We start from the raw sequence: 14,060 nt of genomic DNA, 5'->3' as shown, positions 1-14,060 counted from the left end.
CTAATGGTGAAAGTTTCATTTACTTAGTGATCTTCAATTGAGTGACAGAAAGTTCTAAACGTAATAAAATTCTCATTCCGTGGTAAAACTTTAAAATAAAATCTTCTAAAAATATTCAGTGAACTGAGGACACTATAAATTAGTTTACTGTTAGTTTGTACTATTTAAGCAAAACAAAATTTTTGTTGATTGCATAAATATTTAATTTCTTTATATAAAAATTCCATTCTATAATAATAATTTTACTTCTTTTGTGTTTATTTTTGCAGAGAGCTGCTAATACTTTAAAGATTCCAGTTATACCATCTGCTGCCTTATCTATTTACCGTTGGTCACAACAGGCATTAGATACACCAGTAGATCATCCTGTTTTACCATTAATATGGCAAAAATTCTACAGTCTGTATTTAGCCAGAGTACCTTCCGCTTCTGGGTGAGTTACTGATTACTTAATTTGTGATTAATTTCATTAATATGGTAGAAGGAGAGTAATGTAAGTAGTTTTATTATTATTATTTCATTATTAGAATGTATATTTATATACACTGTTAGAATTATGTTGGATTTTTCATTAATTTATAGTTTTATTGGTAATTGTTTGGTTATCATATCTTTCCATTCGCTTCATTTTTCTTATTAAAATTAATGAGTGTATATGCATGTTTTAGGCTGTAGGAGTAAAAATAAGTTCTTTTATACTATAAAAGAGCTTCTTTTGTTCGATGCTATATTAAGAGGTGATTTAGGGTTTTTTATTGACAGCAAACAGAAAACTGAATCCTAAGGCCTGTAGATATCAGTGTCACCTCCTCCATTACTGTGATACCAAGGATCAGTTCATAAAACTATTTGAAGAAAAAGGAATTAAGGAAAAAGTGTAGGTGATAAGAAAGAACAAACTACCCACTGATGCTCTATTTTATAAACAAAGGAGTAGGAATAACCTAAACAAGTTCTCTTTTAAACAAAAGACTCCTGTTCTACATTCAATGACTGCTGAAATCAGCTATCTGTTCAACTTGGAAATACCACATTTACTACTTTGCCTAGTTTTATTATAAGGTACCCAAATTGCTTTTCCCCCAGAAACCAAAGAACAATCTTAAAGGAAGTTTCCTTAGGGAATATTCAAAAATTTTGTAGATTGTGGAATTATTTCATCAGTTCAGCCAGACCCTCTTCTCAAAGGAATGCAACTGTTTGTATCATTCATATTTTTACTAAATATTTTTTTTCAATCCTTCTTGTCAATTTAATGTGTACACCATCCAAGAGAAATCAGATAAATGATTATTATGATTTAGTCGGCACTGAAATATATAGTTATTTATCAACTTTTTCTTTTAATTGTCTGATAAAGAAATTAAATGTTGTTTAATGTTAATTAAAAAGTTATCATTTGATGAAGTTTCAGGACATTGATTTTGCTGGCATTTTATTTCAAAAGTGCAATTTTTATAACCTATTATTCTATTAAATTTCAGTGTGTAGTGACAAATGTTTTAAATCTCTGTTGTAGATTAAAACTGTTAACTAAAATTTAATTTTTTGGAAGCGAGTAATAGAAAAATGATATCTTTAATTGATTGTTGCTATAATATTTATTAAGTTAATTTTTTTTTACAGTGTACCAGATCGAGGTTGTGTTGGTGAAAAATTCTTTGAGGGAATGACAAATTTAAGTTACCTTAAAAGATTAAAGAAGAAACTTGCAGAATGTTATGAATATCATAAAAATAGGGCTGTCGATTCCGATAAATTTACTCTTGAACAGAAGGCAAAGGCTGATAATCTTGCCAGGTATGAAAAAGAAAAAAAGAAGAAATTTAGAATTATATTTTAGTCTAATAATATTTCTAGCATGAGAAAGTTAGGTATACTGGTATGTTTAGATTATGTTATTTAGTCATGTAATTTTTACATCCTGATTTTTTTATATGATGTTAGAAAAATATTCGTGATGAAATTATTTTATTAATTCTTTTTGTGTTTATGGTAGAGGGATATTATTTCTAATTTGGAAAACTAATATAGTTTTTCCTAATTCAGAAGAATTATAAGTCATGTTCTAAAATGCTTCGTTTGAGAGTTACGGTTAGTGAAAGATTTAACTCTGATTTCAGCTACCCCTGTGAAATGAGGATGTACTGAAATTATTAGGACATTATTACGGGACAGAATTAGTGATTTTTTTATGGTTTTTGACCTGAAAAATTGAATAAGATAGGTCCCAGAACAGTATATGCTGTATGTTTGGTGAAAGCTGGGGTAAAAATGCCTGTTTTTTAATGTTTAATGTACAATTAAATCGTTAAATGGGTAATAAATATGTAAAACTTGTAGAAAATTTAATTCTGAACAAAATTTAAGATGAGTTTAAGTAAGTTGAATAAAACAAACAAAATTTAAAAAAAATGAATTTTATTTAGAATTTGTACTCTAAAGTGCCATTATATGTGCCAGTTTCAACAAGTGCTTCATCGATTTGCAGCAACACCTTTTCATTTGTCACTTTATCCACCCATCTGATTTTTGACATTCTCCTATATATACATAAAATTAGATATATTAGATGTTACATTAAATGTCAGGAAAAGATTTTTGAAAGTGTATGTTTGGAGTGTCGCTTTATATGGAAGTGAAACTTGGACAATCGGAGTATCTGAGAAGAAAAGATTAGAAGCTTTTGAAATGTGGTGCTATAGGAGAATGTTAAAAATCAGATGGGTGGATAAAGTGACAAATGAAGAGGTATTGCGGCAAATAGATGAAGAAAGAAGCATTTGGAAAAATATAGTTAAAAGAAGAGACAGACTTATAGGCCACATACTAAGGCATCCTGGAATAGTCGCTTTAATATTGGAAGGACAGGTAGAAGGGAAAAATTGTGTAGGCAGGCCACGTTTGGAGTATGTAAAACAAATTGTTGGGGATGTAGGATGTAGAGGGTATACTGAAATGAAACGACTAGCACTAGATAGGGAATCTTGGAGAGCTGCATCAAACCAGTCAAATGACTGAAGACAAACAAAAAAAAAAAAAAAGATGTTACATTTATAAATACAAACAAAATTTCAGTTTGATAAACCATCAGACAGTGCTTGAAGGAGACGGTCTTATAAGAACTACAATAGATACCAGCACTCATTTAAATTAATACACAATTTTAATTATTTTATTATTTTTATTTTTACATTTTTATTATGCAATAATAGAAATATTTCAGTCACAACTGAGGATGTGGAATCTACAAAAGTACTTTCATGAAAAATTAAGGTAAGATATGTCTTATCTCAATATTCTGTACTTGGTGATTTGTTTAATAGAATTTAAATATAATTTAAAACATATTAAAACAGTACAGAGGAATAATATGAATCTTAAAAAGATTAATTTCAGTAAAGCAGTCTATATATTTTAATTTACTACTTTATATATATATATATATATATACCTTACCTTACCTTAATATATATATATATATATATATATATATATATTAAGGTAAGATATGATCTTATCTCAGGTATGATATGATCTAAGGTATGTCTTATCTCAGTATTCTATATTAGGTTGGTTGTTTAATAAAATTTAAATATATGTATTTAATATTATATGAAACATAAATCACCAATACACAGCAATTAGATAAGGTAAACTTAACCAGATTAATTTCCAATAATTGATTTTCGTGTTATCCTTTCATGTTAACTGTTAAAATATATTTATTTTAATAATTTGTCATTTTATTTTAAATTGTTTTCCGTTTTGAAATTCTGAATTGTGTTACGAATGTGTATGTAAATTTTGCTGTCAAGTACGGAAATGATTTAATCTTTAAAACGTAGTATTTTCGTTTGTTCTATTGTCATTATTTCCAGCTGCTAGATTGCATTTTTATTATGGTTTTATTAAATCATCTTCCTTGAATGTGATCTGATGGTTCATCATTATATATTTTTTATGTTTATTTTATAAATAATATTTGTCAAGTATATTCATATTTTTATCACTACACAAATCTCCAAAATCTCTGAATTGTTTTTGGAATTAGTAATACTATATTTGCATTCTAACAGATTGTCAGCTGCATTAGATATTAAAAAAAAATAATTATTTGTTTTACTAATAAAAATATAAACATATTTATACCAGTTAAATCATATATATATATATACTTTTATTATTTTTTTAAATAAAAAAAAATATAAACATATTTGATAGAAACTATTGATAGATCTATCAAATATGTTTATATTTTTTTTTATTTAAAAAAATAATAAAAGTACTATTTAATAGTTGGCAATAATCACAATAGAACAAAAGAAAGTACTATGTTTTAAAGATTAAATTATTCCCTTACTAGACAGCATTTTTACATATATGTTCTTAATGCAATTCAAAATTTCAAAACAGAAAACAATTTAAAATAAAATGATAAATTATTAAAAAAATTTTATTTTAATGAATTTATAGAATTAAGTGCCAACTGAAGATACCAGGATACCATGAAAATTGATTATTGGAAATTAATATAGCAATTTTAATTTATATAATTACTGTGTTTTGGTGGTTTGTATTTTATACAGTATTGCATTTCATTATCATAGTGATAATGAACTATTTAAATTAAAAAAATATATGTATATTTTATGTCCACACTGTGAACATTAAAATATATTTATACATCTTTGAAGAAAAATTGAAATAAATTTTAGAAGTGCTGAAGATGCAGCACTTCAAAATACCTCTTTGTTGTTGGTAAATTTCCTTGCTGTTAACTCCGTGCAGAAACACTATGACCATTCAGTAAATTAGTCTCCACAGTAAGAATGAATTTACTAACTGGTTTTGCTAATTGTGCGTAAGTTTCTTTGTTTTTCTAATTGTCATTTTTTTATAATTTTTATTTATTTTTTTCTAGATTATACAGAACATTTAGTTTATGGTTGGAGGAACCAAGATTGCAGGAACCTGGTTTATTTTTGCCTGGATTACCACCTCAGTATAATCCGCTGTTATTGACAGCACTTATTTCAGGTGAACAGGTGAGTTTATTTAAATTTATTTAATACATTTATAAAATTAAATATAATGAATATATTACTTTATAAATTTATTCAGTATTTTCTAATAAATAATTCATTTTTGGAGTTTTTTAAAAAAGAAATTGTTTTAAAAATAAGCCGGCAACAAACTGGATAATTTCACAGTTATGTCGGTCAAATAGGAAGAGTGAAAATTTTTGGCTAATTTTTTTTTTAAGGCTTATCAAAAATGTAAGATTTTTATATTTTAAATGGAACGGGTAACTTGCAAGATGGTTTTAAATTTAAAATGAAATAGAAAAATATTTTTTGTTACTACAAAACATTGGAATAGGAAGGACAAAAACTTTTAGTGATTGAAGGCCTATCGATGTAGAAAATATAGATGCAAAAAACTCACGTTATCTCCTTTTCTGAAGTGAGATATAGGTAAAAAAAGAAAAATATATTGTCATTTTTAGGGAATTGGTGAACTTTAGTAAAGAGTTTGGGTAATTTTTGATCTTGATTAAAAAAACTTCAATTTTTGTAAGAAAAAGTTTTTGCTAAAGTGCCCAGTAAAGGTTTGAAATTTTATTTTGGCAAAAACCTCCCCCGTCTTTCCAATTTTTACAAAAATTTTATACATTTTTTCCCCCAAAGATAGTACCTCTCTACCAACTGTGAAGAAAATTTGTCAACAGGGTGCAGAGTTATAAGATCAAGTTCATGCCAAAAACGTCCTTGTGACATAAATAGATTTTTTTGGGCTTAGGAGCATTAGAATAAAACAATTTTTTGCAGATTATTAACAGTTTATTTAAATCTATTATTATTATTTTTTTTTTTTTGTTAAAATGTCTCCTTAAGGCATGAAACTTTAAAAAAGATTAATATTTTTAGATTTTTTTTTACTGAATCTATATACTTTCCCGTTGTAGCTAAAGTAGCATACATCATTCTAGCTGATAAGTAAAAACAGTTGTTATGAGAGATTGTGTAATTACTATATACAGAAAATATATTTAAAAAAATTAGCAACCACAATTAGATAACACTAAATAGTTACTGAAAAATTAGAAGATACCTTATATCAAATATAAATAGATACTTAAAAAATGTAAGAATATGCTAAATTACAAAAAGAAGTTCAATGTTTGGGTGCAGCATGTGTATCTGACACAGAAACATTTACTCTATCAAATTTCTATCTGTGAATTCACTGAAACATAATGAAATTGAGCCATTTCTGAACTGGATGATCAAAGTGATGAAAAGTGGATAACCTACGACAATAATGTGTGAAAAAGATCGTGGTCAAAGTGGTAGAAGCTCCACAGGCTGTGGCAAAGCCAGCACTGATGCCCAGGAAGGTTGTTCTGTGTATTTGGTGGGATTGGAAGGGCATCATACATCATGAGCTGTTGCCGTCAGGCAGAACAAAGGGTCAGACTTGTATTGTTGAAAATTAGCACAATTACACCTAGTAATTTAAAAGAAACATCCTGAACTAGTCAACAGAAAGGGTATCATTGTATACCCTTTCTGTTGTCAGATGGTTTGCAACCATATGACAACACCAGATTGCATACATCTTTAACAACTTTTCAGAAATTGAGAGAACTTTACTGGGAAGTTTTAATGCATCCACAGATGTTACAGATTACAACCCCATTCTAAAAGAGCGCGAGCAGGACTAACGGTAAAGGCCCCTTTGCTCGTAACAGGGACTTGTGACCAGGAGTCGTTGCCACTCTTTTCGCCTCAGTGAGGCGGGTGCTCGAATAAATCCTGTGCCAAAATCTCTGAATCCCCAAGAAAAAAGGATTATGAATTATCTAACAATAAGGGTGCAAAACCATTGTAACAGTTCTCAGACAGCACGATTCTGAAACTGGGGAAGGTACACACTCGACCACCAGCTCAAAAATAGCACTGAAAAAGACTTTATACAATGCAATCTCTGCTTGTGAAAAGAGACCAGTGATAGGTTGTATGGTCAATAAAGATTACTACCTGGAAGTTCTACACCATTTGAATGAAGCAGTTTGAAGGAAACACCTGAATTTGTGTTGAAACAGTTCATGGCAATTGCAGTACAATAGTGCACCTCAATTCCACCCTGAGGGGAGAAGATCCCACCTCGTAGCGGGTCAGGTCGCTACACCACTCCCTCCATTCCTTGCCAACAATGGCTTTAACGGAGGACATCTTGCCCTCAAACTGATCACATTCCACAGTGTTCAGCCCGGCCACGTGAGATGCCACCGATGCAGATGCCCCGAGGGACACCTACATCAGTAAATTCACCCCGAGATAGTATTGAGTTTATGCCTTCCAAAGAAGACATCTGACACCTAAACAATAGTGCACCTGCTCACACTTCACTGCTTGTTTGTGAATTTTGCCCAAAAACAACACTGTTATGATGCTTCTGCCTCCATATTTGCCGTACACAGCCCCCTATGACTTCTTCCTATTCCCCAAGCTGAAAAGAATCATGAAGGATGATGTTTTGTTAATATTGAAGAGATAAAGACAGAATAGCTCAAGAGGCTACCTGCATTGAAACGCCACATTGAATTGCGTTCCAGAGGTGCTTTAAAGATTGGAAAAAGTGCTCAAAGAAATATCCAAAAGGGAGCACTTTGATGGTAAAGTCAATATTCTGAATAAATAACGATTTTTAGAGAAAAACTAAAATTCCACGTATTTTTTTATCTAACCTCATATATATTTATTTATTCCTTTCTTTTTACATTTTTTATCATGGTAGTAATAATAATAATAATTAAAAATCAAGACTAGTTTTGTGTTATGTAACTTAATTTTTTGTAATAACTTGATCTAAACTGGAAATATTCTCAGGACTAAAAGACATTTTTGAAATTGTGTTCTCTTCAATTACTCTATTAGATTGTTTGTTTATTAATTTTTATATTGTTATTTAATGCAGAGCCCTTGGTTAGAATTTGTCGATCAAGATGTTTTAAATAAAAGTGTACAAGATAGTTTAAGATGCTGGATGGCTTGTCAAAACCGTTTAACTAATGACAGTTCTAATACAATACGTACACCACAACAGCATGAAGAACGTAATCCTGTAAAACGAATTCTGAAAAGGTATTTATATACAGTTTTTATTTTTTTTAGTCATTTATGATTATTATAGTTTTGTATTTTCCTCATCAGTTGTCTTTATTTGTTTCAATTACTATACTTATATAATTTGTTAAATTTAATAGTTATTTTGAATTAAATTTTTATTTAAGTTTGAATAAACTTGAATGATTGAGATTATTTTTATAAATTACATAATTATTACATGTGATATGTTTAGTTTCTTTACTATTTTCAGCAAACCGTTGGGGATCCGTAGTGGCGTCTTTTCCTTAATGAATTTTCCAAGTGGGAAAATTTTCCAAGAAGTTTTTCTTTTCCTTAGTTGGTTGATTGTTAGACATCTTGTGAAAATTTGATTGTTGTTTTCTTCAAAGATTTCATTTTAAATTATATTTATTATTTTTTTCTTTTGTTTTTAAATAGGTTGCAATCATATGATACTGTTTTACCACCTCCTTCACTAAAATTTGGTCCTCCAGTTGTTCCACCTATAACTAGAGATGTAATCCTTCATAAAGGTGTTATGCTTGATTCTATTCGGCCATCTGTTTCTGCACTTTTGCGGTTTGCAAAGTAAGTCAGTATACATTCATACGGGAGTGATTGAGTGTGTGTTTGTATTTGTGTTAAATGATTATATTTATTAATTGTGATGTTTTAAATAGAAATAGTAAATTAATTTATAGTTTAAGGGTTATTATTTTCCTCACAAGAGAAAATTGATTTATATAACAGCATGATCTAGATTGTGTAATTTTTGGTTGCAAAACTAAATATCTTCGTTTTTTACTATATGTTATTGTGTAAATAAATTCAGATTTTGAGAGTATAATATGTACAAATCTGTAAATAAAGTAATGAGACTGGTTCAAAAAAACATTTATTTACAATCCAATTATACATGGATTCCATCACCTTTGAAATAGTTCCTTTGGGAAGCCACGCAACGCTTCACATGATTTTCCCTTCATAGCAGTGTTGGAACTCAAAACCTGGAATATCCTTCAGATGGTCGGTTACATTTAAAAAAAAATATTTTCTACTTTTTCAAAATGGTATCCTTTGAGGTGTTTTTAAAGTCAGGAACAGGAAAAAGTCTCAGGGAAGTCAGGTGAATTAGGTGGTTGAGGAACTACAGGAATGTTTCTCTTTCCCAAAAACTCATTAATTGAGAGTGCAGTGTGGCAAGGTGTATTGTCATGATGCAGCATCCAGTTGTCTTTCATGGCTGGTCATGTGGGCAAACTTTTCCACAATTTTTCAAGAATTTCTCGGTAAACATATTGATCTACAGTCTGTCCTATAGGCAAACACAACTTATGGACAATGCCATTACTGTCAAAGAAACAAATTAGCATGGTTTTGATTTGCTCATTTTTGCTTTTTTGGGACGTGGTGAGTTTGAAGTGTGCCACTCTGGGGTTTTGTTTCTGGGTCGTACTCAAATATCCAAGATTCATCACCAGTAATAACATTTTTTAGAAAATCAGAATCGGTTTCAATTTGCTCTAGAAGATCGCAGCACACTTCCACCCTGTTTTTATGTTCAACAGTGAGGTTTTTTTTGGGACGAATTTTGTACAAACTTTTTTCATGTCCAATTTGTTTGTCATAATTTGATGAACTGTGATATGGTTCAAATTCAATTGTTCTGCAATCATTTTGACAGATAATCGTCAGTTGTACCATATGAAATCTCTGATTCGCTCAACTTTGTTGTCACTTTTTGACATTAACGGTCTTCAAAAGTGTGGGTTGTCCACACTGATTCTTGGCCATCTGAAAATGCTTTAAACTGCCTAAAAACTTGGGCTTGTGACAGGGCGTCATCTCCATACACCCTTTTCAATTTTGAAAAGGTTTCAGTAGGATTCTCGTCGAGTTTAACAAAAACTTGATTGCACAATGTTGCTCATAATTAGTATCACGCATTTTTGTACAACAGAAACTTGTTCCACAAGAAGTTTACGTCTCACGTGGCAACAATAGACTAAAAATATTAATACCTAATATAAATCAGCTGTTCTTATAACAATATATATATATATATATATATATATATATACTAGTAACTTTATAGTTTTGTCACTTTGGATGCCAAAAAAAAAAAAAAAAAAACTAGTCTAATTACTTTTTTACAGACCTTGTAAGTCTTTTTATTTAAACAAATTACGCCAACAATCATCCCAGTATACTTAAAGAACATATTTTAAGATAAGGAGATACTCAGCAGTAGCAAATTCAGTGTGAGGGCTTTTTTTAATTTATAAAGAACTATATTTTTATTTTACTGGCTATATTGCTGCTATAGCTATAACGAGAAAGTATACAGATCGGTAAAAAAATTGGTCTTTTTTTAAATTTTGGGCTTTAAACTTGTTAGTTGCTGTGAGATGCGCTGGCATCTCAGGTTACTATTCCACACAGGCTGCAATTAGTGCCGTAGTCTCTCACTGCTATTTGAACATCTACAACTACAGTATACTTCAGCTTGCAGTAAATGTTTTCCAATAGCATCTACGGCATACAGATAACAACAAGATATAATTGTAAGCTAGCACCATTGTTTCACACATTCATTAACTATTAATATATGTTTCAAAATTCATACAGTAGTTCAATACTAATTTACAATACTAGAATTAACAATAAATAAAAACAATTAATATTTAATCAAATTGAACCTAAAGTGGAGGACATGAAAACAGACAAAATTACATAACTTTTCTGCCATAACTCAGCTATTTGCAAAGCAATTTAAAAAAAGTAAAATGTCATTTTATTCAAAATAAAAGGCCTAATATTTTAGAAATAACATAAATTTTGATAAAACTAATATTTATGGAGATATAACGGATTGAAAAATAAACATGGCCATCATTTTGTAATTTGCAAATGTATTTAATTCCTGATTTTTTGCTAGTTTTAAAACTTTATTGCCAAGACACTTAACAAATATAAATGTGATTCATCTGTCCAAACTTGAGTTATAAATTTTTATATAAAAATAACAAAAAGGCGGACAGGATGAGAATGAGGGAGAAATTGCCAGTTTTCCTAAGGATACTTTTTGTTTAATTTTACAAGTAGAATCCGAAAAAGTATAGCCAGTCTACCATTTTAGAAATACTCTGTATACTCTATTTGGACCACTTCTAGTTAATTAATTATTATTTATTACTTTCAATATTTTGTACTTAACTGCTGCAGCATGTGGCGGACATGATTTTTCTTATAATTGCAGCAGCCAACGTGTTATTGATACATTTAAAAAAATATATATTTAAATAAATTGTAAATAATCTGAAAAATGTTTTTTTTTATTTTATGCATACATTATTATTTTCAAAGTATAAATAATTAAAAGCCTTACTGTATATTGAAAAAATTCATGAACAGATGGGTTTAGTGCATATTCAGAAAAATATTTGGATTAAATATTTGTAAGTTCACCAATTCATTGGGAACTTGGGATAAGAATAAATCGACTTCGTAGGTATAAAAACAGTTTTTATAAATAACTTCATCAGAAAAGTTTGCTAAGGAAGAGTTCCTTGTTAAAAAAATTCATTGTGTATCATTTAAAAAATGACTACTTTTTATTTATAACCTGTATTATAATTTACGCTATTCTATATTATACAATAAGTTGATTTATTTGCAGGACTTATTCTTTGAGAGTATCAGAACATACAGCACTTGATTGCACCTTTTTAGAATTACTACCAACATTATTTAGAGATGTTGAAACAGAAATTGTTCTACATGCAGCATGTGACACTGCAGAGCCTGGTACAAATCCAAGACGTTCACATAACACAGCAAATTCATTAGTTTGTGCTGGACCTGCTGAAATACGAATAAAGGTACACTAATTATATCATCTTAAGAATGATAAGTTTTATATTTTTTCAAATATATTTTTATTATTTATCAAAATATTTTATTTCAAAGAAAACTGGCAGGGTTAACAATAGTTTGCTACATTTAGAACAAAACTGTGTTGCATTAAAGCGTAGATTGAGAAGTGAATAGATGCTTGACCAATGTTTAGGAATTAGTTCTACTTTTTACCTGTTTGGAACAAAGTGCTGAATGGTGACAAAAGGTGTACATGGTAGCAAACTACTTTTGTTATTGAATATTCACACAACTGTGGCCTGTTGCAAACCTGAAATTGCAATTATTGTGTGCTACATAAAATTAATACATATAGGGAGGTTGCCTGTTAAATTTTTACAAATAACAGTTTTTACAACAAATTGCACTATTGAGATGTGACATTATTCTTTTAATAGGCCAAGTAGTTTATTTACAGTGAGCATTAAAAAAAACTGTTTTGTGAAAAAAAGAAATTTCACGTGAAGGTTTTCATTGGATAATTTTTTACAATATTAGTAAAGGACCTAACTCAACAACAGTGCCTCAAATTGCCTTGTTCAACTTTTGGTAATGAGTCACCATCAGAAAAGACTATTTACAATTGGTACGCAGAATTTTCTTCGTGGTCATGGTTCCATCAGCAATGAATTTTGTGAAGGCTACCAAAACTGGTTGTTCTAAAAACACCTGATGCTGTGCGCAACATGATTGAAGAGCATGTCACTTACCATGAGATAGAGGCATCTTTAAACATAATGAAGATTACAGTATACCTGATTTTGCATGAACATTTAGCTGTGAAAAAGATCTGTTCCTTTTGGGTTCCGCCTAATTTGATCAAAGCTCAAAACAGGCCCGTGTAAATCGATGTAAGGAAATGCTCAAAATATTCAACTGAGGAAATGCAAAATTTGTATACAACATCGTAACTGAAGACAAAACTTGGATATGTGTGTACGAGCTGGAAACTAAGCAACAATTGGGTGTTGGAAGACAAACTGAATCCAACAGAAGTGGTTTGTTCGTGAAGTACTTCCAAGAAAATTATCACTTGTTTCTTTGGTTATACTGCACATGTAGAGCAACCTTTGCTTTAGAGGATCAAAGAACAGTTAATGTTGTATGGTATACAACAATTTGTTTGCCAGAAATCACCAGTGAAATCAGGAAAAACAATTGAAAACTTTGCATCACTCTTCATCTTGGCAATGCCAGCTCTCACACAGCACGTCAAACAATTGATTATTTGATGGAGAAAAACATTGAATTAATGTCTCATTACCTGTATTCACCTGATTTATCACCTAATGACTTTTTTTGTTCTCGAATGTCAAACGAAAAATGCGCAGACAGTGATTTCCATCACCTCAAGAAGCTGTTGAATCCTTCTGAAACCATGTTTTTGAGGTACCAACTTCAGAGTGGAAACAGTGTTTCAATAATTGTTTCGAATACAAGCAAAAGTGTATAAATCATTAAGGTGAATATTTAGAGAAACAATAAAATGAATTGTACCAAAAAGTTTTTTGTTTCATTGTTTTTGTAAAATCTTAAAAGGTGACCCTCATATAAATATGATTAATAGAGCAGTAAAATATACACATAATAACAAAGAAAAGTAGTTAAATCATTAAATAAACATCATAACACATATAGCTATTGAAATTGGATATGATACTGCTTTAATTAATAATATTTATTTAAAAAAACTATCAAAACACAATAACAAAATAAACTACCTTACAACAAATTCATAATAAGATACAAATGACTGAAAACAAATACATAAAGTAATTATACAGTAATAATATTATGGAAAATATTAATAAAAATTAGAGTAAAGAAATATGTAAACCAGCGTAAATAACTTAATAACCACATAATAAAATATTTAAAAAACAAAAGTATTAATAAAATAAACAGTTTCTGTGAAATTTATGTATCTAATGATTGCTATGCTATTTATATAGGAAACTCAAACAGATCCTTCAAAACTAAATTTCTTGAACATTATAGAAATTATAAAAA

General features: G+C 29.6%; 1 protein-coding gene across 2 annotated transcripts in view; it reads left to right on the top strand.

Moving 5' to 3' along the window:
* Epg5 (ectopic P-granules autophagy protein 5) overlaps positions 1-14,060 on the top strand; it is a 239,997-nt gene that overhangs the window by 68,178 nt on the left and 157,759 nt on the right. For both annotated transcript variants that reach the window (XM_075375997.1, XM_075375996.1), the window contains exons 18-23: positions 270-433; positions 1,627-1,800; positions 4,925-5,048; positions 7,984-8,150; positions 8,574-8,723; positions 11,815-12,016. In XM_075375997.1, coding sequence (XP_075232112.1) covers positions 270-433; positions 1,627-1,800; positions 4,925-5,048; positions 7,984-8,150; positions 8,574-8,723; positions 11,815-12,016 — 981 coding nt within the window. The remainder of the gene's footprint in view (positions 1-269; positions 434-1,626; positions 1,801-4,924; positions 5,049-7,983; positions 8,151-8,573; positions 8,724-11,814; positions 12,017-14,060) is intronic.

The sequence above is a fragment of the Lycorma delicatula genome, chromosome 9, assembly GCF_047948215.1.
Source record: "Lycorma delicatula isolate Av1 chromosome 9, ASM4794821v1, whole genome shotgun sequence".
Classification (NCBI taxonomy): domain Eukaryota; kingdom Metazoa; phylum Arthropoda; class Insecta; order Hemiptera; family Fulgoridae; genus Lycorma; species Lycorma delicatula.
The sequence above is the reverse complement of the archived record's forward strand: the minus strand, read 5'-3'. Positions and strand labels throughout refer to the sequence as shown.